Raw genomic sequence first — 27,584 nt, forward strand, 5'->3', positions numbered from 1 at the left:
CATTTAGTCGTTGAGGTAATCAGAGTAGAATTGACAATGATACACACACTGGCAGATATTCTAAGTAACGTATGAATACTTTGGCTGATACTCATTGGAGATTTGAAGAAGAATCGGCGAATAGATAATTGAAGAGAGTTTACAGAGTAGATGATGGTAGGATGTCCTTCATTTTCGGAGACTATAGAGCAAGAAACACAAGCAAAAGAGAACATTCCTTAACTCCCATTATCCTCCAACACAATGCAATTGTCGAGTAGTTCCATTATTTCCAGGAGTAAAACACACTCCCTGTCAGATTGCAGTGCATTTTCTCACTTGACAACAAATGTGATGTCATTTTAAAATGGAAAAGCAAAGAAAACTATAAGCTAAAGATGCAGAATGCCTTTCAATTAGAATCTCACATTTTAGAGTGAGCTCGGCATTTGATCCCTTCAGAAAATTTCGGTTTGTGTTTCCGATGTTATTGCAGATCTTCACAGATCCACATTGAGTCCCAAACTAACCAATCAGAGAGAAGCTACCGTGCCTACAAAGTAGCCAATCAGCAGCCAGGCATTTCTCAATCCCTCATTAGCATTGATGACGCCGTCAGTCTATAAAGAGCGAGCTCCGAGTCCGCTTTCCCTTATTCTGTATCTGAGAGTGAGCGGCGCTATGGCTGAGGAAAAGAAGGGTCAAGTTGCCAAGAAGGGCGCGAAGAAAGTGGTGAAGAGGGCGCCAGCGAAGGGCGGCAAGAAGAGGAGGCGGTCCAGGAAAGAAAGTTACGCCATCTACATCTACAAAGTGATGAAGCAGGTTCACCCCGACACCGGCATCTCCTCCAAGGCCATGAGCATCATGAACTCGTTCGTCAAAGATATTTTCGAGCGCATCGCGGGGGAGGCTTCCCGCCTGGCCCATTACAACAAGCGCAGCACCATCAGCTCCCGGGAGATCCAGACCGCCGTGCGGCTGCTACTGCCCGGGGAGCTGGCCAAGCACGCCGTGTCGGAGGGCACAAAGGCGGTGACCAAGTACACCAGCTCCAAGTGAGGGACCGCATTGCACTGAAGCATACACACACCCACAACCCAAAGGCTCTTTTAAGAGCCACTCACAACTTCCCTGAAACAGCTGAATCGTTATTTTTATGTTTGATAAAATGTTCGGTCAAGTATTAAGTGATTTCTGACCCCGTCCGCACCTTATTCTCGGATACGTTCATGTGTATCCTGTAGTCCCTGCCTGGGGAGAGAGAACATGTTAAACGTCACTGTCATTTTTCAGCTGATTGTATGTGTCCTTGTTATTCGATCAGTTCTGGAGTTTCATCCCCATCAAACCAAGTGCTCCCCCAGCACCCGCCGGGAAACAAAAAAAAGTTTCCCTTTGAGTCCGATTTTACTTTATTTATTTTTAATTTCCAAATCTCCGCACGGGTATTGTCCGGGAACAGCCTTGCCAAATGCACCGAAATAAAACTAGAACAGCTGCAGAAGTGGCAGAGCAAATGTGGAGGTTTTTTTTATCGATCTATGATCGTGTGCAATAGGGAGGGTAACTTTAAAATATTCTCGAACGATCGTGTTCACTATTAATGCGCTTGTTCGGGAGAACGTAATCTCATGTTGTATCATGCTGTTGAAATGTGAAGTAAATGATTAGTTGCAGAGTGCAGGGTTTGGCGCCTTTTTTGGGGGTCCGCTTATGTTTAGCGTTTGGAAAATCCCAATTCAAGTTCAGAAATGGACAGGTTCCAGTAGGCTAGGGAATGAGGTCAAGAGTTAATGTAAAGGGCCCACTTTTCATGTAGAAGTAAATTATCTTCAGTATTCGTGCATTCTTCTGTGTTTAAACTTCCTACTTTTCGGTACATATTGGCGGACTTTTCAAATTGGAAAGAAGGCGGTTGATGGTTTGGCGCCGGTACTTTCCGCCCTCCTCCCCGGGCCCTCTCCGGATTGGGGAATGAGGCAGATATCTGATTGGGAATTGAAACAACATTAGGAGGGGCTGGACAATGGGACCAATCCGAAATGGCCGCCCCACCATTCCTCCCGAAGGTATAAGAGGCCGCAATGTGGGCGGAGTGCAGCATTCTCTGTGAAAGTGCTTGTGAGATTGTGACCATGTCCGGAAGAGGAAAGGGCGGTGGGAAAGCTCGCGCCAAGGCGAAGTCTCGGTCGTCCCGGGCTGGCCTGCAGTTCCCGGTGGGCCGTGTTCACAGGCTCCTGAGAAAGGGTAACTATGCTGAGCGTGTGGGTGCCGGAGCGCCGGTCTATCTGGCTGCGGTGCTGGAGTATCTGACGGCTGAGATCCTGGAGCTGGCCGGCAACGCGGCCCGGGACAACAAGAAGACCCGCATCATCCCCAGGCACCTGCAGCTGGCCGTGCGCAACGACGAGGAGCTCAACAAGCTGCTGGGAGGGGTGACCATCGCTCAGGGCGGGGTGCTGCCTAATATCCAGGCCGTGCTGCTGCCCAAGAAAACTTCCGCTGGGGGCGCCGCTAAAAAGTGAAGAGTATTCTTGAATCTGTCAACCCAAAGGCTCTTTTAAGAGCCACTCACAGCATCTGTGAAAGGAGCTGAACACTCCCGTCTGTCGGATTGAATTACCTTCCTTTAATTGATATCGGTTTCAGTCCCTGCCTTATTCGATACTGTACTGTCATTGTGTGTGTGTGATCTGATATGAAACCTTTCCTCATGGCCGTTTACCGTTTGAGCCGTAGCATAAGGACCGTGAAATGTTTATCATGGAATATTGATACAACGCAATCTTAACAGCGCTCGGAGTACATTATTTTTATTCCTTGTAGATGTGTGTGGTCCCGTTTCTTTAATTATTATCTTATAAATGAATCACTCTGTCCCTGTACTACCCGCTCACAGGCAGTTTCACGTTATCTTGAACAGCATTTGGGAAGAGCTGAATTGCTCCAGTGCCGTGCGCAAGTTTATAATGAGTGGTCGCTGACCCTCGGTGTTTTATTCTCGGATGAGTTCCTGTGTAGGGTCCTTTCCCTGGCCATGGACAGGGAGCATAATGGAGGCAACAGTAATTTTTCAGCTGCTTCCAGTTGGTCAAGTTGCTGTTTAATACTGGACCAGTTCGGGAGCTACCCGCCCCTGTGGGGTATGACCCTGATTTTGATCTCTGGCAAGCAGAAGTGAGTCAACATTAGAGTGGTATTGGAAAAGCGCAGCAGGAAAAGCTTTTGCCCAAAACATCGATTTTCCTGCTTCTCGTATGCTGCCTGAACTGCTGTACTTTTCAAGCACCACTCTAATCTCCAGCATCTGCAATACCCATCTCTGCCAAACAGAAGTGCCCTATCTTTGAATTCCACCGATTCATTTTACACCGAGACTGTTGTTTGATTGCACAGTGCTCTGAATGAGACTTTCTGCTGTCGTTTAGAAGCTTTCAAAATGAACTGAGATCAAACCAGAACAGTTGCTTCACTGCAAGGGTCAGTCAAATAGCACAGAAACAGATCCTACTGTCCAACCAGTCCATACCCAATATAATCTCAAACTAGACAAGTCCCACCTGCCTGTTCTTGGCCCATAACCCTCCAAAATCTGAACAATGATGTACTTATCCAAATATCTTTTCAACATTGTGACTGTGTCCATATGCATCACCCCATTTCAAAGTTAATTCCACACAATCTGTACTGTTTTAAAATCTTTTTCCTTTTAACTTAAAAATGTGTCTCATTGTCTTGCAGTCTCTTACCATAGAAAAAGATACCTACCATTCCCCTTACCTTTAGCCGTCATGATCTTAGGCTCCAGAGAACAGAAGTCCCAGCCTATTCTTACAACGGAATCTTCTAGTAAATCCTTTCTGAACTCTTTCCAGCTCAATAGTATACTCAAAGTTTGTGAGAAGAATTGTAGCTCGAGTGCTCGTTGTTGTGGTTCAGTTCACCGAGCTGGGAATTTGTGTTGCAAAACGTCTGCAACACAAATTCGCAGCTCGGCAAACAGAACCACATCAATAGTATACTTTTGATAACAGGGTGACCAGAACTTGATACAGTAATTCAGAAGAGGACTCATCAACACCTATGCAACCTCAATATGACCTTCCAACTCCTGTACTCAAAAAGGTCTGAGCAATGAAGGCAAGCACGCTAGATGTTTTCTTCACCACATTGACTACATGTGAAGCAAACTTCAAAAATATGCGCTGGCCAACTAGGTCTCTCTGTTCAATGGCACTACTCAAGGCCCTTCTTATAATTGTATAAGTCCTACCCTTATTTGTTTTATAAATATGCAATGCCTCAATAAATCCATCTGCCATTCCTCACACCATTGACTGATTTAATCAAGATTTGTTTCTAATCTGAGATAGCCTTCACTGTCCACTATACCACCAATTTTGATGACATCTGCAAAATTACTAACCATGCCTTCTGTATTCTCATTTAAATCGTTTACATAAAAAACAAACAAAAGTGGACCCAGCACCGATTGGGGTGGAACATCATTGGTAACTTGCATCCAGTCTAATAAGCAATTGTCCACCTCCTCTCCATCTCCTGCTGTTATGCCAATTTTATATTCAGTTGGCACACTCAACCTGAATCCCAAGTAATCTAACCTTGCTATTTAGTCTACCACGCAGAATCTTGTAAAAGGCTTTACCAAACTTCAAGTCAATAATGTTTACCACAGTGCCCTCAATCTTCTTGGATACTCCCTCAAAAATCTCAATCAACTTTGGGCAATATAATTTCCTTCTACAAAACAATTCTGACAATTCCTAATTATTCCTTGCCCTCTCCTACCACTCCTCCCCAAACTGTACGTTTGAATCTTATCTTTCAGAATCACCACCAACAATGTACCCATCACACAAGTCAGACTCAAGGTCTATACTTCCCAGGCTTCTCCTTACATCCCTTCTTAAAATAATGGCAAAATATTACCCAATATCTGATCATCCAGCACCTCACCATAGTTACAGATGATACAAATATTTCTACAAGGGGCACCACAATGTCCTGGGATTATCCAACTTTGTGTTCAAAGACCTCCAGCATTTCCTCTTCTGTAATGTGAACTCTTTTCAAAACATCAATATTCATTTCCTTGTGTTTGCCTGCTGCCCAGTAAAAAAAAATGTGAAAATTCATTTTTTTGCCCCTCGCATCTTCTGAAATTCAAACAGAACTGCAGAGGTGAACTGGATCTGCTGGTAACAAAATGGCCCATGTCTACTCACCCAAAATGGCTGACAAATGTCTCCCTTAGTACATTGTCATGAATGGCTGTGAGTAATCTATTTTGTACAGGGCAAATGAGGGTACGTCTGAAAACTGACTAACTTTCACACAAAGGCATAAGTGTTTTGGTTCCATGTATCTACGCTGGAAGTCTTTGAAAACAGACCTAAGCCGAACTAACCAGAACAGAAAGCATTCTTACAAGTCTTAAAGCAACTAGTTAAAACTAAATGTCTTTGGTATTTTTAACACAAATAGGACAATGGGAAATATAAGAGGAAAAACAGAATTTCATAAAGAAAGCACATGAGATACAATGAATAACAGAATTCAAACTGACTCACAGATAAGGCCAACCTGAGAGGCCTGAAGGAGCCAAGCAATTAACTTTGGAATGTGAATGAAGAGGATGCATAGAAAGATGGCAAGGATGAGTGATTAAAGTGTCTGTTCAATGCCATGAGGACATGGGAAGCTGAGGTCTGTTAAAGGAATGCCTGTCATTGATTTGGTGTCTTATACGATTGGGTTTACGAAGTATGAGGGAGGATCAAAGTGATCAAGTTGTATGCGATTGTTATCAGCAAATTTATAAAAATACTGCTTTATGTCATTAATTCAGAGTATGTCATGATCTCCCTTTCAGGGCTGGCCTCTGGAGAGAATCCTTTGCCCCTGCTTTTACTGGGTTTTGCATGAATAAACCTCCACTTGCCTGAGTTCTGCCTGTCTGCTGAGTTTGCATTCCCTTTCAGTGGGAAAAGGCTCCAACAACAACAACAACTACCTCTTTGATCTTTAAGGTGCCCTACTCTCTTTCTCTCCCTCATTGTTAACTTGCTTTGAATGATCTTGTAGAATCTCATTGAATTATGCTTAACCTTATCTGCCAAGACTATCTGGTATCCCCCTCTTTAATTTCCTAATCTCCCTCTCAAGAATGCCCTTACTATTTGCATAATGTTCAAGAGATGCTTTCACCCCAGTTGTCTATGTCTAATATATGGTTTATTTGTATTTGCAAATAAAACATTGACTTTGCTGCTCCTCTGATGCTGTGCTTTTCCAGTTTCATTTTTATCAACTTTGACTGTCCTTACTAAGAACCTTACATTTATCCACAATATATTGCTTTTGCCCATTGACTTCTCCTCAACATAATCACAATGCATCTTCTTTCACAGCTCACCATAGGGTGGCATGGTGGCTCACAGCACTAGGGTCCCAGGTTCAATTCTAGCCTTGGGCAACTATCTGTGCTCTGGTTTCCTCCCACATTCCAAAGATGTGCAGGTCAGGTGAGTTGGCCATGGTAAATTGCCCATAGTGTTAGATGCATTAATCAGAGGGAAACGGCTCTGGGTAGGTTACTCTTCAGAGGGTCAGTGTGGATTAGTTGGGCTGAAGGGCCTGTTTCCACGTTGTAGGGAATCTAATCTAAAAAAACAGTTTTATGTCATCTGTCAATCTGGAGATATTATATTTAGTTTCCTCTTCTAAATCATTGTGACTATATTGTGAAATGTAGGATTCTAATAATGATTCTTGCCATGACTCCTCGTCACTGCTTGCCATCGAAAAAATGATCCATTTATTCCCTCTACATGTTTTTTTTCAGCCAACCAGTTTTTTTTAAAATCCATCTCAGCACCATGTTCTTTATTCTATTTTTTGTGGGATTTTGTAAAAGGAAACATCCGAATGACGCCATCTGCTTATCACCTCTATCCCAGCAGATTTGCCAAGCTGAGAACATAGAACATTGTGATACAGGAACAGGCCCTTCAAATCCATGCTGACTTTGTTTGGTCCCAATCTTTTTTTTCTGCAGATACTCTGCAAGTAATTTTTTCCGACAGGCTGAGTGGCCTATAATACCCAGATTATCTCTAACTTGCTTTTCAAATAGATTGGTTACATTAGCTAATTAACAATCTGTGGAAAATATTGCAATGTCTATGGAATCTTGGAACATGACCATTCACTATTTCTGTGACTACTATGTTAAGTACTCTGGGATGTGAATGACCAGGCCCTGCTGTTTCCCAGCTTCAATCCTATCCATTGACCCAACACAATTTTCCAAACAATATTGATGAGTTTCAGTTTTTCCCTCTCACTGAACTCTGTGTTCCCCAACATTCCTGGTGTATCATTTGTGTTGTCCTTTGTGATCAGAGAACAACAGTTACATATTTGGATGGATAGCCATTTTTGCTCCCAAATATAGACTTCCTCCTTTTGATCGTAAGAGACCTATCTTTGTGTTCACCAACCCCTGTTTTCTTCCATTTCCCCTTTACACATTTATCAATACTTTAAGTTAGTTTCTTTTTCAAAACATCTGCAAGCTTGCTCCAGTCCTCATTTTCTCTTTCTTAATCAATGCCCTTTATCTCATTGTTTGCTGAATTCTAAATTGTGGCGAAAGTGAGGACTGCAGATGGTGGAGATCAGAGTCAAGATTGGTGTGGTATTGGAAAAGCACAGCAGGTCAGGCAGCATCCGGGGAGCAGGAAAATTGATGTTTCGGGCAAAGGCCTTTCATCAGGAATGAGGCTGGAAACCTCCAGCGTGGAGAGAAAAATGGGAGTGGGGTGGGGCTGGGGAGAAGGTAGCTAAGAGTGTAATAGGTGGATGGAGGTGGAGTCAGAGAGGATTGTGGAGCAAAAAGATGTGAAGGAAGATTGGCAGGTAGGACAGGTCATGGGGATGCTGCTGAGCTGGCAGATTGGAACTGGTGTAAGGTGGGGGGAGGGGAATAAGGAAGCTGGTGAAGTCCACAAAGTTGATTCTAAACTTACTGCGAATCCTCTTGTAAGGATGCTACCTTGAAGAAATTCTCCTCCTCTTTCGACAAATATCTCAGTGAGGTTCTCTTTTACTGCAACCCCTAGGTCATCTCTGCTCTGAATTCTAAATTGTTCCCAGGCTTTATGTTTGTCTGTTTATTTTCTTCCCAAGTTGTATGCCTATTCTTGGGATCAAATATTATCTCACAGAGCCCTAAAGTTTTGTTAAGTTTACAAAAGTAATACTAAAGCTTTGTAAATTGTAAAACTTTCCAAATTCAGGGCAGCCTCCATCAGAAAAGTTAAATGCAGTTGATGTTGGGAGGCATCAACTTGATAGAGGGCAAGTTTCTCTCTAACCGCACACCATAATCACTTGGAAATATATCCCCTTTCCTTCACTGTCGCTTGATCAAGACCCTGGAATTCCCTGTTCATGGCATTGTAGGCAGGACATGGACAACAGGTGTTACAGAAGGTGGCTCACCACCGCCTGCTCAAAGGGGAATAAATGCGAAGCTCAGCCAGCGATGTCCACGTCCCCAGAGTGAATAAACAGAAACATCTGGGGTCTCTCGTTGTGGCATACAATACATCACAAGGTTTCTGTCTGCAGCATACCTGACACGAACATCTGTTGTCCGCTATACACTCAATCGAGGCCCAGAGACGTTATTGCACACCCCTGCTCCAGGTCTGATTTTTGCACACGCCTCCTGAACCAGAAACAGGGACTAACACTGTGATGCAAGACTCTCTCCAACAGTTACATTCTGCCTTAGTAAGAGTGATCCACTTATTTCATTTGTGTTACTATTTTCCACTTATGTTACTTTCGTAAAGGAATTAATATTTGTGTATGAGTTACACCAGGATTACATACCACAGTTAAAATAAGATCAGACGTGATGTTATTGAATGGTGGGCACAGTGGATGGGCCGAGTGGCCGCCAGCTTCACCGCCCCCTGATCAGATTGTGAGAGAGCCGGAGGGAGGAGTTATTAACATAACCCGGGGATGAGCGACATTGGAGCTTCATAAAGAGACAATGTCCCAACTTGAAACGTTCTCTGCCCTTTCCCCCACAGCCTCAGTTCCTTTGGTCAAACTGGGAGAAAAGGGATTTTGGGAAATGACCAATTGATGTTTGTTTCTGGGAATCAGTGGGAAAAGCAGCGCATGCGCGATGCAGTCCTTCCCCAATGCTGATTGTTAGCTCACTTTTTAGATTAGAATCAATCTAAACATCATGGCATAGACAGAGGACACAGGGGGCTAACACCTTCACCATATTGTCTAGCTATCACCATTGTTACAGCTAACCTGAGAATGCAACGTTTTAAAAAAAGGTTTTGTGATTTACACATGAAAGAAGTGAAACTATCACTGTATTCTAACAGATGAAAGGCTTAACAGACAATCAATTTTTCAATGTATAATTTCAGTTACATCACACTGTAAATTTTTGCTATAAATTCTGTGTTAGGATTGCGCCCTCCACTACCACCTGATGAAGGAGCGACGCTCCGAAAGCGAGTGTGCTTCCAATTCAACCTGTTGTGTGATTTTTAACATTTCTCCCCAAAGCTGACTATTCCTGAGCAGAGGAGCGCATGCGTGAGGCCCTCCCCCAGCGCTGCCATTGAGGAGCATTTACTCAGTGAGTGCAAGAGGTTTGTTTGAAACAGACCGCAATGGAGAGATCAGCGCCCAGGGAAGCGAGGGAACAGCAGGCTCCTTCCAGCAGCACATCGGGATGGGAGCCTGGGACACAGAGGGGGCTCCGAGACCGGGATTGATTCGGGGTGAGTTCAGGGAGAACCGGGGGCTGTTTGTAAGAGGCCGAGCGGAGCAGGAACTGGTCCCGGAACTTGGAGTGAGCGGGCTGGGGGGAAGAGAGAGGCCTTTCTCGGGCTGTGTGTGGGCCTGCTGAGGGAGACAGAGCGGGAAGAAGCTGCTGTGGGACATTCTTGGGGTTTATAATCCCCTGAACACTGATGGGAATTGATTGTTTGGCTTCTGTTTCCCACTTTTTGTTGCGAATAGACTTTGAATTGTTGGGGAATAAAGGGCAGTGTATCTAAATGTGATAGTAGTGCCAGCTGTTCTTCCTTCAACATTGTGTTTTTTTGGGAGCTGAATATTGAACTGTGTAATCATTCTATTTTTGGAGCTGTGCATATGTTGGTTAGTTTTCTTTCATCTGAGTAAACTGTTTCAGAACTTCGCAAACATAAAAAGACTGGCAGCAGATCAGTGTTGTTTTGTACCCAGACCTTGCTCAGTTTAAAAACAGAAGTATCATGATCATGACGTGAATATTGTGTTGATCAGTTGATGTCTTTCTACTCAGAAATGATGATATCTCTCTTTTCTTCTCCCAGGCAAATGTTTGATGGACCAAGATAATGTAATATTTCCTCAGTACAAAGCCAAGTGTGACCATCTTCTTCTACCAACCAGCAGGTATGTTACAGTTGTCAGATTGGAGAACATCCTTTCCAGTCAGAGTGGATTGAGTCAGATACACATTGAGCTCAATTGCCAGAAGTATGCATTCAATCCAAGAGTCAGACACATCTAATGAAATATTTTTAAAAATTTCTCTTTATACTCGATGCACAACAGCTCAGTTCCAATAAATTCCATTATGCATAGCCAGTTATCATTTGCAACATCAGAAGAGGGATAGACTGTAACCTCATGAAATATACATTCAGGAATTACATTAATCCACATGTAGTAAAGGCAATTTTAAAGTTACAATCAAGGTGAACAAACAAGTCATGCTGTTACATTGTTACAACAAGGATATATGAAGAAGATATTGAGTGCAGATGCAGTAAGAAACTTTGATATTTTCAGTAACTGAGAAAGTCAAAATTACATTTTTGATAAATCACTGTCCTGGAAAAGACACAACAATTAAACTATATAAATTCCAGATGAATCCCTGGGCCAAAGCCTGATGTCGAGGGAGTGCTCATCGCGTGTGTACACACCCACAACCACCATCTCCATCCCACCCCCACATGTGTGCTTGCACGCGCACACACCATTCTATCTCCCACAGAGCTACTGACTGACTAACAATAGTTGCAAATTCCTAAACCATCCTGAAATACACATTACAACATCTAACAGTGATGAAGATCCATGTATACCACAACTAGCAGAAAACATTTTATCAAACTGATTTCTATTCAGATCTCTAGTCAAAGAGATCTACAGCACAGAATATGTCTGTTCAAATTGTTAAGTCTGCACTAATCAAAAACAGTCTATAACAACACAGCTGATTGAAAGGGATTAGAATTGTTGACTCAATGAGTATTCCGTTTCCATAGATTTTTCATGGCAGCAGAGAAGTTGTCATCCCCATCTGTGTCATAACGCCATTCTCCATTTAATCATTTTGTAGGATTTCTTTTCAGTCCAGAAAGAGAGTTTGTCTTATTATTCTGTGTGTCCTTCAAAATTTGTTTCAAGAAATCTATGAAGAACCCTGCATTCATCTTGACTATCTCTTCATTAACCTACAAAAAAAATTCAGGATAAAGTTTTGCCAAGGAGTCAGTGGAATCAGATCATTACTATTTACAATAGTGCAGAAAGAAAGAAAAAGCTAAAATTGATAAGTTTGTCAAGCTGCTCCTTTATTTTCACCACCAAGAGTTGACTGTTCAATAAATTGAACTTGACTGTTTAAATATTCTTCACTGCCAATTGAAAATAAAAGACCTTTTGTTTTCCCCCACCCTACCAGAGAGCAATGCAAGAATACTGCTAATGGCTTGCACCAGATCCTGTCCAGATTGGTAAATAAAATCGAATTGACCAATTCTCTTTTCTGCACAAGAAGCATTGTCTTCAGTCAGCTGCAATGCAGTTGAAGTATTCACTTAGTTGCAAATTGATTCGGTTAATACTGATCACTAATTTATTGGTAAAGTATGTCACAATGCAAACATTGATAGCATCCTGAAAACCAGACCTTGATATCCCCACTGTTCCTGGTTAGACTCTGCACTATAGGAATTACAAAAGACTATAGTTTTTCTCCCCTTGATTCTGAAAAAAAGCACAGATGCTTTTCTGCTGTAAGGTGTTGCATGTTCACCTATCCATGGATCCTAAGGGCTCTAAAACTAAAGCACATAGGCTCTGGACATTATCCGACTACGTATGGAATGAGCAGCCAGAGGAAGTGGTGGAGGCTTGTACAATTGCAACAAATAAGAGGCATTTGGATGGGTATATGAATAGGAAGGGTTTGGAGGGATATGGGCCGGGTGCTGGCAGGTGGGACTAGATTGGGTTGGGATATCTGGTCGGCATGGACAGGTTGGACCGAAGAGTCTGTTTCCATGCTGTATATCTCTATGACTCTATGCACGAGGCCAAATATTAGCAGATATAGATTTTCACTGATGGGAGCTGACTCCAGTGGCAATGGATAAAACCTCATTCATGTCAGGTAGCAGAAATTTAAAGAATTAATTGTGCTTGCAGTTACCAAAAGTGACATGTTTCAATTGAGACGACACTGAACCACTGTGAAATACAATAACCAAGAATAAGGACCACATTGGTATCAAGTATCAGAGATACTGATAGATTGTGGGTGGCACGGTGGTTAGCACTGCTGCCTCACAGCGCCAGAGACCTGGGTTCAATTCCTGCCTCAGGCAACTGTCTGTGTGGAGTTTGCACATTCTCCCCGTGTCTGCGTGGGTTTCCTCCGGGTGCTCCGGTTTCCTTCCACAATCCAAAAATGTGCAGGTCAGGTGAATTGGCCATGCTAAATTGCCCGTAGCCTTAGGTGAAGGGGTAAATGTAGGAGAACGGGTCTGGGTGGGTAACGCTTCGGCGGGTCGATGTGGGCCGAAGGGCCTGTTTCCACACTGTAAGTAATCTAATCTAATTCAGTTCTCACTCTCAGCCTGGTGCTGATGCAAACACACTTTATCCACACTCCCATTCTGGTTGAGGGCCTGAGTAATGCAGAAGCATTTCCATACATTTTCATGAATGAATCACTGATTTATAAGGAATTAAACCTACCTCAGTGTATCAGATCATGACATGCAGAACTGGAAACATAAGGAGATAGACAGACAGAAAATGTCAGTGTGGTAAAGGCCAGTACCGCTCCTTTAAAGTGATACAGATTGGCAGCACAACAGAAAACTCACTCACACTCAGCTAGTTAATGGAGAAAGGGAAAAAAGAATGAAATTTCGGTCCAGGTATTTCCAAATATGGACAGTTATAAATTGACTCACCAAACCATTAATCGCTTCAGTTAGTGTTAGATATTACATTTTACAGTGTCCAGCAGCAACTGATAAAGACTCCTGCATACGCAAAATGTAAAAAAAAAAATCTGAAAACAATAACATTCAGATTCATGGCAAAGGTAAACATTGAACCAACATTAATCCCTCATACACAAAGTGTTAGTGAATATTGATCGAGTTTATCTAACACTCAGAACAAACAAATACAACTCAACATGTAAAGCTTCACACACTCCACCTGATGCTGTTGAATACAAAACCAAACTGGCACTATAGTTATTCAATGGCAGAATACTGCAGAACTAATCTCACGTTAGCATTTACCTTGAGATACTGGCAGTGAGTGGATGAAGTTCAGACGCCCAACAGTGAGTTGAAATTAGTATGGAGAACAGATGAACAACAGCCCAGTGCAGACACAATGGGCTGAATAGCTGTATCAATTCTGTGACTCTGTCATAAATCACAAAATGCAGAAGAGTTTAAGGCCCAATCACAACACCCTTAAAATCTACTATCACAGAATGAATCTCAGTCACAGACGATTCTCTTTCCTAAATTCATTCATGAGATGAGGGCATCACTGGCTAGGCCAGTATTTATTGCCCATCCCTAACTACTCAGGGGTAGTTATGAATCAACCACATTGCTGCGGGTCTGGAGACACAAGGATGGCAGTTTCCAAACAGGACATTAGTGAACCAGATGGGTTTTCCTGACAATCAACCATAGATTCCTGGTGATGATTGGACTCTTAGAATATTATTGGCTGCCAGAGAATTAAGCAACTTTCATACATAAAAAGAGTTGAAAGTAGTTGGTACTTGATTGAGTACTTGACTCTCACAGTCACACAGCAGAAACTGGCCAGTATAGATCAATTCCAAAACTCTTGACACAACAGAAACTGACTAGTGGAGATTGACAGCTGCTCTCACTGATTCATTCTGCAGAAAATGAAAAGGTGAGAATGATACATAAATACACATAAATACACACACACACACACACACACAAAACTAACACATACACTTAGCAAACACTGGCAGCTACAGTCTGCTTAATACATTTGCACATTTATAAGTAAGATGCTGACAGATACAGATTCATAACTCCATCCTGAGATACCCAGAGCAGAATATAACAGGGACAGATTGGTCAATCATACACATGTGCACATGGCAGAATATTTCAGAGGAAGACTAATAACTACATCCTCATCATCAAAACTTATTGGAACAAATTAATAACACTCCGTGTTTCAAATTGCATAAATTGACATGTACAGTTTGATAATGACACTCATGTTTACAGCACAGAAACTGACAGGTAGAAATTAATAACAAAAATTGCTGGAAAATCCACACATTTGGCAGCATTTGTGCAGGGAAATCAGACTTAACATTTGAGGTCTAGTGACCCCTCCTTGGAACTGATTGTGTGCATTTTCCTAGCTACCATTGGTCTTCTCTATGCTGGAGAAACTGAGTGTAGATTGGGTGTCCACTGTGCAGAACACCTACATTCTGTCAGGAAAAAAAAATGTCCCTGAGCTTCAGTAGTGTGCCACTTCAACGCACCACCCTGTACCCTGGCCAACATCTCTGTCTCAGGCTTGCTGCAATGCTCCAGCAAAGTTCATTGCAAGCTGGAAGAACAGCACCTCATTTTCTGCTTGGGAACTCGACAGCCTTCTGGACTCAATATTGAGTTCTACAACTTTAGAGCTAGAGCTCTCCCGTATCATTACCCAAAACCTCTCTCACCACACAGGGTTATCACAGGCTCTTCTATTGTACACCAAAACTCACTAACAGTCTCTATTAATACCTATTACCATCCTCGTCTGACTGTGATCCACTAGTTTATCTGTTCAACTGTTCTTCCCTCTCTTTGGATTCTATATCCATCCACCTTATTCCCTTACCCTTCAACACACCCTGTCCTCTGCAGAAAATCTAATATTTCCTTGGCTACCATCTCTTCACAGGAAGGGTAACTAGACTGGAAATGTTAACGATGATTTCTGTCCATAGACTCTGTCAGACCTGCTGAGCTTTTCCAGCAATTTGTTTTAGTTTCTGATTTCCAGCATCTGCAGTTCTTTTGGTTTTCATTTAGAGATTAATAACTACATTTTCATATTCACAGAACAGAAACTACCAGGGAAAATTGATAACCACATTCACATGTTCACAAAAGAAATTCTGTCAGGCAAACATTGATAAATGCACTCACATTTACATTACAGAGCCTGACCGGGAAGGGTTCTTAACTAAACAAAACATTCATGAAGCAAAAACTGACAGGGACTATTAAAAAGTAAATTCTCATATTCATATAGCAGAACCTGGCAGACTTAGATTGACAATTACCCAAACACATTCAGTATTGAGTACAGTTGTTGGGAGGTCACCTTGCAGCTGTACAGGACATTGGTTAGGCCACTGTTGGAATATTGCATGCAATTCTGGTCTCCTTCCTATAGGAATGATATTGTGAATCTTGAAAGGGTTCCGAAACAATTTACAAGGATGTTGCCAGGTTTGGAGGATTTGAGCTATCAGGAGAGGTTGAATAGGCGAGGGCTATTTTCTCTGGAGCATCGGAGGCTGAGGGGGACATTAGAAAGGTTTATAAAATCATGAGGGGCGTGGAAAGGATAAATAAACAAAGTCTTTTCCCTGGGGTGGGGGAGTCCAGAACTAGAGGGCATAGGTTTAGGGTGAGAGGGGAAAGATATAAAAGAGACCTAAGGGGCATGTTTTCATGCAGAGTGTGGTACTTGTATGGAATGACCTGCCAGAAGGAAGTGGTGGAGGCTGGTACAATTGCAGCACTTAAAAGACATCTAGATGGGTATATGAACAAGAAGTATTTGGAGGGATATGGGCCGGCTGCTGCCAGGTGGGACTAGATTGGGTTGGGATATCTAGTTGGCATAGACAAGTTGGACTGAAGAGTCTGTTTTCGTGCTGTGCATATCAATGATGATGACTCTATGACGTTCACCAAGCAGATTTCCTCAGATGGCTAAGGGAATTCAGCATGTCCATAAAGACTCTTGCAAGTCTTTATAGATGCACCACAGAAAGCATCCTATTTGGATGTGTCACAGCGTAGTATGGCTTCTGTTCTACCCAAGACCACAAGAAACTACAGAGAGTTGTGACTCAGCCCAGTCCATCTCTGAAAGCAGCCTTCCATCCAAAGGCTCAATTTCCACTTCACCCTGTCTCGGGAAAGCAACCAACAACATGGAAGACCCATCCGACCCTAGTTATACGCTCCTCCACCCTGATCTGTCAGGGGGAAAATACAGAAGTTTGAATACACCATCGAACAGATTCAAGAACAGCTTCTCTGCTATTGTTAGATTTTGAATGGACCTCTAAACTTTGATGCTAATCTCTGTCTGCACCTTCTCTGCAGCTTTAACACTGTATCCTGGATTCTGTTCTAATTACCTTGATGAACTTTGAATGAGATGATCTACCTGTAAGGTGCACAAAACAATACTTTTCAATTTATCTCAGGACATGTGATAACAATGACTGCAGTCTTATGTTCATATAGCAGAATCTGAGGGGTACAGGCTGATAACTACAGTCACACAAACTGACAGGAAAAGATGAATAAATACACTCAAAATACTGGAATTACAGAGCCTGACAGGGAAAGATTGATCACTAAACTCTATTGGTCACTAATCAGAAGCTGATAGCAACAGATGAAAACTCAGCTCACACATTCACATAGCAGGGATAGATTGACAATTACACAGACATATTCACCAAGCAGAAATTGACAGCTGCAGATTGATAACTATATTTATGTATTCACGCAGCAGAGTCTGAAAGGTACAGACTGAGTTACACTCACTTTGACAAAGAAGATAACTGTACTCCCACATTCACATCGCTGAAACTGACAGCTCCAGTTTGATTAATGCACCTACATTCACAGAGCAGAAGCTGATGATTACTGATCAGTAACTGTATTCACATATTGACCGGGAAGAAACTGACAGGAGAAAGTGAGGTCTGCAGATGCTGGAGATCAAAGTTGAAACTTTATTGCTGGAACAGCACAGCAGGTCAGGCAGCATCCAGGGAACAGGAGATTCGACGTTTCGGGCACAGGCCCTTCTTCAGGAATGACTGAAGAAGGGCCTGTGCCCGAAACGTCGAATCTCCTGTTCCCTGGATGCTGCCTGACCTGCTGTGCTGTTCCAGCAATAAAGTTTCAACCAAGAAACTGACAGGGACAAGTTGGTATCGACTCTCTCAAATTGACGTGGTAGAAACAGATTGACAAAGACACTCTGGTGTCAAATAGCAAAACCTGACAGGTACTGTTTGATAACTGCATTCACACATTGGTATCACTAAAGCAGACAAATAGAGATCAATACCAACATTCACACAGAAGAAACTGATGGGTACAATTTGATGACTGCATATAATATTTATACAGGAAAAACTGACAGGTAGATACTGATAATGACACTTGCGTTCTCATAGCTGAAACTGACAGGTTCGGGTTGATAATACACTATCAGATACATAGAAACTGTTCAGGACAGATTGGCATGTAAACTCTCACATTCACAGGGCAGAAACTGACAGGTACATATTGATGACCAAACCCTCACATCCCCATCAGTGAAACACATAGGGACTGATTTTATTTATTTAAAATATATTTGACAACCAGTCCTGCAAGTTTATTCTGTGTGGATATATGAGTTGAGTTATCAATCCATACCTGTCAGTTAATGCTATGTGAATGTGTGAGTGTATTTATTAATCTGTCCCTGTCAGTCTCTGCAATGCCAAAATGTAAATATATTTACCAGATTGTGACAGGGACAGATTGATAACTACATTCACTCTCACATTTGCACAGCTTATACTGATAGGGACAGGTTGACAGCTGTACTCCCACATTCACCTTGCAGGAACAGACAGGTATGGATTGATAAGGAAACTCTCAGATCCAGATACACACTTGTATTGATTTGCCCTATTGTGGAGGTGTTGGTTAGTATCTGGTTCTCAGTGAATTAGTATAGATATTTTTATTACAATCACCAGACAAAGAGCAGCTCAGGCCAAGAATAGAATCAGACCTGTAGTTCAGTTGGACTTGCCGGTTTGAAAGAAAAACAGCCTAATGATTATTAAATGAATGTTGCATTCACCGGTTTAATACTGTCAAATTTAATGTTGATTTACAGGCGATGTCTCTTCTGTCTTCCTCCAGACAAATACTTGACGGACCAAGACACATTCTCTCGGGGCGAAGCCAAGTGTGATCAGTTCCTTCTAACAAACAGCAGGTATGTTACCGTTGTCAGACCAAAGAACATCCTTTCCACAGTCACAGAGCAGTTTGAATTAGATGCACATTCAGCTCAATTTCAAACAGAATCAAATACCAACAAGGAATTACAATTTTTAAAATCTCTCTCCATTCTCCATGCACATCACTCCATTTCCAATAAATGTTATTATTCACAGCCATATAGTCATAGATTTATACTGCACAGAAACAGACACTTTGGCTTTACTCATCCATGCCAACCAGATAGTGGGTGGCATGATGCCACAGTGGTTAGCACTGCGGCCTCACAGCACCAGAGACCTGGGTTCATTTCCTGCCTCAGGCGACTGACTGTGTGGACTTTGCACATTCTCCCCGTGTCTGCGTGGATTTCCTCCGGGTGCTCCGGTTTCCTCCCACAGTCCAAAAATGTGCAGGTTAGGTGAATTGGCTGTGCTAATTGCCCCTAGTGTTAGGTGAAGGGGTAAATATAGGGGAATGGGTCCGGGTGGGTTGCGCTTTGGCAGGTCGGTCTGGACTTGTTGGGCCGAAGGGCCTGTTTCCACACTGTAAGTAATCTGTAAAAAAAAAAATCCTGAACTAATCCAGTCTCATTTGCCAGCACGTGGCCCATATCCCTCTAAAACCTTTCTGTTCTTGTATCCATTCAAGTGCCTTTTAAATGGTGTAATTGTACCAGTCTCCACCAATTTCTCTGGCAGCTCATTCTATACACACACTACGTCACATTGAAAAAATTGCCCTCCAGATCCCTTTTAAATCTTCCCCTCTAACCCTAAGCCTATGCCCTCTCGTGGTCTCCCCTACCCCAGGGAATAAATGTTGTCTATTTATCCTATCCATAGCTCTCGTGATTTTATAAACCTCTATTAGGTTACCCCTCTGAAAAGAGCTTTAAGCCTATTCAACATCTCCCGATACCTCAAATACTCCAACCTTGGCAACATTCTTGGAAATCTTTTCTGAACCCCTTCAAGTTTCACAATATCTTTCCGATAGGTTGGAGACTAGAATTGCATGCAATACTCCAACAGTGGTCTGACCAATATCCTGTACAGCCGCAACATGATCTCCCAACTCCTGTAATCAATTCACTGACCAATAAAGGAAAGCATACCAAACACCGCCTTCACTATCCTATCCACCTGCAACTCCACTTTCAAGAAGCTATGAACCTGCACTCCAAGGTCTCTTTGTTCAGCAACACTCCCTAGGACCTTATCATTAAGTGTATAAGTCTTGCTAAGATTTGCTTTCCCAAAATGCAGCACGTCACATTTATCTAAATTAAACTCCATCTGCCACTTCTCAGCCCATTGGCCCATCTGATCAAGATTCTGTTGTAATCGGAGGTAATCTTCTTCGCTGTCCATTACACTCCAATTTTGGTGTCATCTGCATACTTACTAACTATACCTCTTGTCAGGTGGGTCAGTGGGCTGAGGAGTGGCAGTTGTAGTTTAGTTTACATACATTTTCATAAGGCAAACCAAGACACGAATTACACACTTAACGGTAGGGCACTGGGGAGTGTTGCTTAACGAAGAAACCTCAGTATGCCGGTGAAGATTTCCTTGAATGTACTCCAACAGGTTTATTTGGAAGCACTAGCTTTCAAAGCACTGTTCCTTCTTCAACCACCTGATGAAGGCGCAGTGCTTCAAAAGCTAGTGTTTCCAAATAAACCTGTTGGACGAAAACCTGGTGTTGTATTATTTTTCAGTTTGTCCACCCGAGTCCAACACTGCCACCTCCAAGTCCATGAAAGTAGTTGCAGATAGACAGGGTGGTGAAAAGGGCATTTGGCGTGCTTGCCTTCATTGTTCAGAATATTGCGTGTAGGAGTTGGGAGGTCATCGGGTGGCTGTGCAAGGTATTGATGAATTCACTTTTAGGAGATTGTGTACAATTCTCATCAACCTGCTACAGGAAGGATGTTGTTTAACTTGAGGTGGTACAGTAAAGATTTACAAGGACGTTATAGAGATATAGAGTACAGCAAAGAAACAGACCCTTTGGCCCACCATGTCCATGATGTTCAATAAACACCAAACTGCATTCATCCCATTTACCTGCACTTGGCCCCTAGCTGACTATACCCTGACTTTTTAAAGGCACATCCAGATGCTGTTTAAATGCTGTGAGAGTACCCAACCACCCTCTCAGGCAGAACGTTCCAAACTTTACCCACCCTCTGGGTCAAAATATTTTTCTCACATTTCCTCTAAGCTGTTTTCTCCTCAACTTCAACTTGTGCTGTCTGGACTTAGACACATTGGTCATAGGGAGAAAGATTCTCTCAACCTACTCTGCCTACATTTCTGATAATCTGGTATTCTTAGTCAGATCCTCCCTCAGCCTCCTTTGCTCCAAGGAAACAAAACTCAGCCTATCCAGTCTTGCCTCATAACGGTGACTTTCCAACCCACTGCACCCTCTCCAGTACAATCACATCCTTCTGATAGGGTGGCAGTCAGACCTGCACACAGTATTCCATCTGTGGCATAATCAATGTTCTATAAAGTTGTCTTAAGAGTGCCTTGCTTTTAAATTGTACAGCTCAGGTAATAAAGGCCAGCATTCTGTATGCCTCCTTCAGTAGCCTGTCCACCTGTGTTGTTTCCTTCTGGGATCTATAGACTTGTATACCAAGGTCCCTTTGTTCCTCAGTACTCCCTCAGGAGTGTAATTCTTTCCCTTGTTAGACCTCCTAAAATGCATTATCTCACACTTATCCGGAATATCAGAGCCATTGTTCTGCCGGCTGTACTCATATTGTAGCCTGAGACCATCCCCCTCACTGTCAACCGTGCTGCCAATTTTCATGTCAAAGAAGAATGAACAGTACAGCACAGTCACATGCCCTTTGCCCTCCAAGCCTGCACCAACACATTTTGCACTTCCACACTAAAATATCATCTATAAATATAGTAATTATAGATTCTACATTCACATCCAAGTCGTTAATGTACATAATGAACAGCAAGTGTCCCAGCACTGATCCCAGTGGGACACCGCTGGTCACAGGCTTCCAATCACAAACACAACCCATCACCATCACACTTTGCATCCTGTCTGCAAGCTAATTTCAGATCCAGTTTGCTTAAGACTCCAAGAGCTGAAAATGTGTTGCTGGAAAAGCGCAGCAGGTCAGGCAGCATCCAAGGAACAGGAGAATCGCGTTTCGGGCATAAGCCCTTCTTCAGGAGTCCTTAAGACTCCAAGACCAATCTTCGACCAGTCTTTTATATGGGACTTTGTCAAAGGCTATCGGGGTGGCCTGTACCTGCCAGAATAGAGTTTCCCATATCTGTTAACACAAACTGACCGATAAGTGGAAAGTAGAATTAAACAGTAGGACGTGAGAGACAATGGCAGAAACTAAGCACATCAGCCTGTTCACACACAGTAAGACATAATGATACCATTGAACAAGCCACTCAGAGGACAGTAAAAAAAGACCCAGCCTGTTCCCATTCGAATCAGTTCTGACAAGCAGACCTAAGGTCTGAGAAACGAGTAACTCCAGCCACATTAAATGAAATGGAATTGTGCCAGTAAATGAACAGGCACCAGATGTTAGATACAGCCCATTAATCCCCTAAAACAACTGAGGGGGCAACAGCTAAAGTTATCTTATACTACTCAGTTTCATAACTGTGTGACTTTACACATTTGAACTAACTTTATAACAGAAATTAAAATTACAAATTTTTAGCAAATAGTGCAAAATTAACTTTTTTTGTTTTTTCTTCATATATAATAAGGATTTTGGGGGTAAGAGAAGCAATGGATTAAAATTAAATACAATGAATAACAGCATTCAGGATGTCCCTCAAGATCAGCTAGACTGACAGAAACCTGAAGGAGTACAGCAAGTAACTCTGGAATGTGAACAAATAGAATACGTAGAAAGATCCCAAGGCCGAGCGATTACAGTATCTGCTAATCACCTTGAGATCATGTGAACCTGGAGCTGTCCAATGGATGCCCATCATTGAATAGGTGTCTCATAGGATAGGGTTTGCAAAGTAAGAGGGAAGAACATATTAATCACATTGTTTGTGATTGTTCACAGAATGTGAACAATAAATACTGCTTTTTTTAATAGTAAAATCAGAGTGTGCCTTGGATCTCTCTACTGAGGCCAGTCTCAGGGGAAGGTTGTTTGGTCCTCTCCCTGCATTAACCGGTTTCTTCTTGAATAAACACCTACCACTTGCCTGAATCCTGCCTGCCTCCTGAGTCTTTCATCTCTGGTCGGGGATTATGCTCCTACAGAGGCCTTACTGTAGTCCATGTAAACTACATCAACTGCACTACTCCCATCAGTATATTTTGTTACCCAGGACTAGAGGATTTGAGTTATGGAGAGAGGCCAAATAGGCTGTTGTTTTTTCCCCCTGGACCGTCTGAGGCTGAGGTATGACCTTATTGAGGTTAATAAAATCATGAGTGACATTGAGAGGGTGAATACGCAAGGTCTTTTTTCTAGTGTTGGGGAGTCCAAAAATAGAGGGCATAGGTTTAAGGTGAGAAGGAAAAGGTTTAAAAAGCACGTGTGGGGTTACTTTATCATTGCAGAGGGTGGTGCTTGTATGGAATGAGCTACCAGAGGAAGTGGAGGTGGTGGGTACAATTACAAACTTATGTAGGCACCTGGATCGGTACATGAATAGGATGGGTTTAGAGGGGGACAGACCAAATGCTGGCAAATGGGACTTAGTCAGATTAGGATCTCTGGTCAGCACTAACAGCATGGACCAAAGGACCTGTTTCTGTGCTGTATAACTGTATGACACTCTGAAGGCCAGACTTTGATATCACTACTCCCAGTTAAATTCCGCACTATCAGAATTGCAAAAGTCCATTGCTTTTCCCACCTTGACTTTTAAGAACAGCACAGACTCATTTCTGTGGCAATGTGTTACAGTTTTACTTGTCTGTGAATCCTACAGATACAAACAATTACAGAAAATAAGATCTTTCCCATTCACTTCAGTAAACATGAACTGAGAACTCTCTCCTGTCCTACTCTACTAACTGGCTGTCCACTTTACAGCAAACATTTAAACTGTTCAATAACACAATGCAGGAAGACTGAAGTAGGGTCAAGTGAGTATGGGCATCCTCCCTGTGTCATAACTGTTCCTTTCAAAACTCTTTTTTATATATAAAATAAGTGTGTATACACAATGGAGAACAGCCTGAGTAGTCAACATTAAAGTTTAGTGTCTAAGTTCTTCACGAGACAATGTGGCTCTACTCTGTGGCGGCCTGTCACATCTGAGCAGAGTTTTGAAGGACCAGTCTCATTGAATAGCACAGACTGACTGGTAGATAGTAATTCCCAAGTACACAAGCCGTACAAGTGAATAGAAGGGCAGAGCAAACAGTTGCTGACTGTGCCAGTTATTGTCCTTATTCATGTAATGAAGGGTGTGAAGGCAACTGATTTCTGGATGCAACAAAGAATGAGATCGTGCCAACACAGAGTAAGTATAGAATAACTTGCAAAGTCCAGAAATACTGTCAGGTTAGTCGGTCCATTGGCAAAAATAGAAGAATCATGCCTGCAAGGATCACATGGTTGGGAGAGCGAGCATTTCATTAATTAAGTTAAACAGGACAGGGTAAGAGTGAAATATGTCTGTCCCAGTGTACAAGTGAACGTCTAATCAAATTTAAATGCATGGTATCACATTGGTCAAAAAGTAAACTCCACTTGTTCATTCAGAAATACTGAACCCCCCTATTGCATCATCACAATGTATTCCAGTTTAGTAGGGAAAGAAGGAAATAAACATTCAGATTAAGTATTCATCCAATTATCTCACCATGGTTTAAACTTGCCGTCTGACTCTATGACTGTATGTAATTCATGTATCAATTTTGTTTGTCCAGACTGGAGGAATTAGATAGCAGGCCAAGTGTCAGATTGAAACAAATATCGCAATTTAATTTGTTTCCACAAAGTGAAAACAGAACACATCTCTGACAAAATGACTGAATAAGTACTTTGTTTTCAAGTGGTCTAAAGGGAAATGAAATATTGACCCGAAAAGGTACACATTCAGACAGATACCCAGAGATAATTGGACACAATGAAAAAGCTCTCATAAAGTGTTCTTGTTCTAAACATGTGAACAATAAATTCAAAATGCACTTCAGAATATAACTTACAATCATAAACCGTACCATAGAATAAAAGTTGTGGAAATTGTCCAAACTGCTCGACACTGTCAGAGACTGACATTAGTATTAAAAAGTCTCACTTTCATTTACAGTACATAGAATTTCTCCAGTGCAGATAGAGGTCATTTGGCCCATCCCTCTACAACAACTCTCCAAAGCGAATCCCACCTAGATGTAGACCCCACCCAATCCCCATAACTCCGCGTTTACCATAGTTAACCCACTGACACTGCACATCCTTGAAGACTACAGGACAATTTACCATGGCTAATCCAGCAAACCTGCACATGTTTGGACCATGCAGAAAAACAAGAGCACCCAGCGGAAACCCATGGAGACACGAGCAGAACGTGCAACCTGCACACAGGTAATGAAGCATGGTTGGAATTGAATCTGTGTCCCTGGCACCACTGTGCCACCATGCCATCCTGATATGGATGGCAATCAATGAAATCTTATTCATGTTGAGCAACAGAGATTTGAAGTAAAAAGAGATCCTACAGTTTCTGCAAGTGTCATGTTTAACAGAGACTAATGTGTAAGTACACTCACTTATTCACAGAATACAAACTGACAGGTAAAGATACTTTCAGGTACAGATGCACTCATCCATTCATATGGTTGAAGCTGTCAGGGATAGACTGATGATTGCACAAACACATTCACATTGCAGAAACAGACAGGTACATTTTGATAATACACTCACATAATCCCAGAGGAAAGTCTGACAGGTATATATTGATAACTACATTTTTACATTCACCTGGAACCTAATGAGGCAGATTGATAACTAAAATCACATTGACATAGCAAAAGCTGACAGGTAAAGACTGGTAATGACATTCTCATATTCACACAGCAGAATCTGACAGGGGCAGATAGATAATTGGACTGTCATCTTCACATCACAGAAACTGACAGGGAGAGATAGATAACTAGACAGTCATATTCAAATTACAGAAACTGATGGACAGATCAATAACTACACTTCCATATTCACAGATCAGAAACTGACAGGTACAAATGGATAGGCAAAGGTGAGGACTGCAGATGCTGGAGATTAGAGTCTGGAGTGTGGTGCTGGAAAAGCACAGCAGGTGAGGAAGCATCCAAGGAGCAGGAGAATCGACATTTTGTTTAAAAGCCCTTCATCAGTACAGATGGATAACTACACCAATACATTCACATTGAAGAAACTCACAGGAAAAGAATGATAACGAAACTCATGTATTCCTGTCGCTGAAAGCAACAGGTATATTTCAATATGGATCCCCACATGTTCACTTCGCAGAAGATGGCAGGTTGACATTGATAACTACGTTCACATTTTAACAATGCAGAAACTGACAGAGACGATTGATTAAACTATCCCATTTACAGACTAGAAACTGTCATATTCACACAGTAGAAACCAACAGGTATAGGGTGATAACTTCACTCAAGTATGCACAAACTTACTGGGAGAGGGTGATACCTGTACTCACATATTCACATAGCAGAAGCTTAGAGCTGCAGATTGATACATAAGCTCTCATTGTACGTATAAAATGGTTGGGTATATTCTTATTGGAGTTTTGAAGAACAATGTATGACCTTCCGAGCAAAGAAAAAGATCTGAATGGAGTTGACAGAGTTGATGCTGAGAGTATGTCAATGCTCATAGAGAATCTCAAGTAAGGGACACAGTTTTGAACAGGAAGCCTTCTGTCTAAGAAAGCAATGCAGAACATTCTCCCCTTGTTCAGTTCCACAGAGAGCAGTTAGGGTTGAGTTACCAGCTTAATTTATGGTAATGTAGCCATATATCTTTTTGATACACAAGGAAGTCTTGGTTATGGGCACTAAACATCAAAATGAGATGAAGACCATAACTAAAGCCTTTGTGATCTGTTCTCATGACAGAGTACACAGGCAGATAGAAATGTCACAGAATTCTCATGCTTCTTATGGTCTTCTGCTTTGAGGTATTTAAAGTGACAGAAGATTGAAAGAAATTAATAACTACAGAATCTGCAGCATCATTCACCATATACTTTACTGATATGCGTGTGCTCACAGATCGCATACTGATTGATTCAGTTATAAGTTACCCTGATGTATCAAGAATGGAGTCAGAAACTTTGAGATGCTGAGATATTTGCTCTCTGTCATGCCAGTGATTGACTGAAACTGAGTAAATACAAGATTAGAAACAATAAACTGGCAGTTACAGAATGAAATACTGAGTCAATTGCAAAGCAATACATTGTTAGGATATAATACAACTATTCATTAGCTATAACTGGCATAAACAATGTAACATCTGCAGTGACATTGCAGATATTGTCAGTAACAATGTACAAAGTATTATCCTTTACCAAAATGCTGCAGTTATAACTACAAACCCAACTTCACTTTGCAGAAGCTAATATTCATAGGGTTTGGAAGTGGAGGGCAGTGAGTCCTACCTGAGTTTGTCCAAAGTGGTACCTGGTACTTCCAAATTGACACCGACAGAGTAAAGCAACAAGGTACACTTCAGAAAGTTTGAGTTACAGTCCAGTAACATACTGACATGTTAAGACTGTGAAATAGAGTTTACAAGAATACATCCCAGAAACAGACGGGCACAGATTGGAGTCGAGAGTGTGGTGCTGGAAAAGCACAGCATGTCAGGCAGCATCCGTGGAGCAGGAGAATCGTTGTTTGAAGCATAAGCCCTTCATCTCGACGTTTTGGGCATAA

At 42.0% G+C, this 27,584-nt stretch overlaps 3 protein-coding genes and 1 long non-coding RNA gene across 9 annotated transcripts; 3 read left to right on the forward strand and 1 right to left on the reverse strand.

Annotated features, from left to right (window-relative positions):
- The first annotated feature begins 60 nt into the window (after nt 1-60).
- LOC148135524 (histone H2B-like) lies at nt 61-6,114 on the forward strand. 2 transcript variants are annotated; one of them, XM_087984512.1, is made up of 2 exons: nt 61-1,034; nt 5,873-6,114. In XM_087984512.1, the coding sequence occupies exons 1-2, from the start codon at nt 586-588 to the stop codon at nt 5,943-5,945; spliced, it is 522 nt and encodes a 173-aa protein (XP_087840638.1). In that variant the 5' UTR covers nt 61-585; the 3' UTR covers nt 5,946-6,114. The 2 variants fall into 2 exon arrangements, with proteins under 2 accessions (XP_087840638.1, XP_087840639.1); XM_087984513.1 differs by lacking the exon at nt 5,873-6,114 and having other exon boundaries at nt 440-1,530.
- Nucleotides 2,080-2,862, forward strand: LOC148135525 (histone H2A-like). The gene has a single exon (XM_087984806.1). It carries the CDS (start codon nt 2,115-2,117, stop codon nt 2,502-2,504), a length of 390 nt encoding a protein of 129 aa, XP_087840932.1. The 5' UTR covers nt 2,080-2,114; the 3' UTR covers nt 2,505-2,862.
- Nucleotides 6,115-9,528: 3,414 nt separating the features above from the next.
- On the forward strand, nt 9,529-27,001 carry LOC148135526 (uncharacterized). Of its 5 annotated transcripts, none has more exons than XR_015755062.1 (4): nt 9,529-9,824; nt 10,404-10,485; nt 18,585-18,660; nt 24,953-25,355. XR_015755062.1 is itself a non-coding variant. In XM_087984564.1 (4 exons), exons 1-4 carry the CDS (start codon nt 9,776-9,778, stop codon nt 25,999-26,001), a joined length of 372 nt encoding a protein of 123 aa, XP_087840690.1. In that variant the 5' UTR covers nt 9,529-9,775; the 3' UTR covers nt 26,002-27,001. The 5 variants fall into 5 exon arrangements, 4 of the variants coding, with proteins under 4 accessions (XP_087840690.1, XP_087840692.1, XP_087840689.1 ...); XM_087984564.1 differs by lacking the exon at nt 24,953-25,355 and adding an exon at nt 25,863-27,001 and having other exon boundaries at nt 18,559-18,660; XM_087984566.1 differs by having other exon boundaries at nt 18,559-18,660.
- Nucleotides 10,409-13,848, reverse strand: LOC148135527 (uncharacterized). Its single transcript, XR_015755063.1, has 3 exons — nt 13,644-13,848; nt 13,305-13,376; nt 10,409-11,555 (listed from the first exon to the last, which is right to left on the reverse strand). It is a non-coding gene; the product is annotated as an uncharacterized LOC148135527 (long non-coding RNA).
- Nucleotides 27,002-27,584: the final 583 nt, after the last annotated feature.

The sequence above is a fragment of the Chiloscyllium plagiosum genome, unplaced genomic scaffold (genome assembly GCF_037043375.1).
Source record: "Chiloscyllium plagiosum isolate Xiang-an unplaced genomic scaffold, Cpla_swu_hap1 HiC_scaffold_49, whole genome shotgun sequence".
Taxonomy (NCBI): Eukaryota; Metazoa; Chordata; class Chondrichthyes; order Orectolobiformes; family Hemiscylliidae; genus Chiloscyllium; species Chiloscyllium plagiosum.

What these genes read in the sequence shown, in the direction of transcription:
- LOC148135525 (XM_087984806.1), top strand. Translation starts at nt 2,115, where the DNA reads ATGTCCGGAAGAGGAAAGGGCGGTGGGAAAGCTCGCGCCAAGGCGAAG.
- LOC148135524 (XM_087984512.1), top strand. Translation starts at nt 586, where the DNA reads ATGACGCCGTCAGTCTATAAAGAGCGAGCTCCGAGTCCGCTTTCCCTT. An exon ending in ACCAAGTACACCAGCTCCAA is followed by an intron (nt 1,035 to 5,872) that starts GTGAGGGACCGC and finishes TCTCCCTTTCAG; the next exon opens with GGCTGGCCTCTGGAGAGAAT.
- LOC148135526 (XM_087984563.1), top strand. Translation starts at nt 9,776, where the DNA reads ATGGGAGCCTGGGACACAGAGGGGGCTCCGAGACCGGGATTGATTCGG. An exon ending in CTTCTTCTACCAACCAGCAG is followed by an intron (nt 10,486 to 18,558) that starts GTATGTTACAGT and finishes GTTGATTTACAG; the next exon opens with GCGATGTCTCTTCTGTCTTC. An exon ending in TTCCTTCTAACAAACAGCAG is followed by an intron (nt 18,661 to 25,105) that starts GTATGTTACCGT and finishes ACATCCTTGAAG; the next exon opens with ACTACAGGACAATTTACCAT.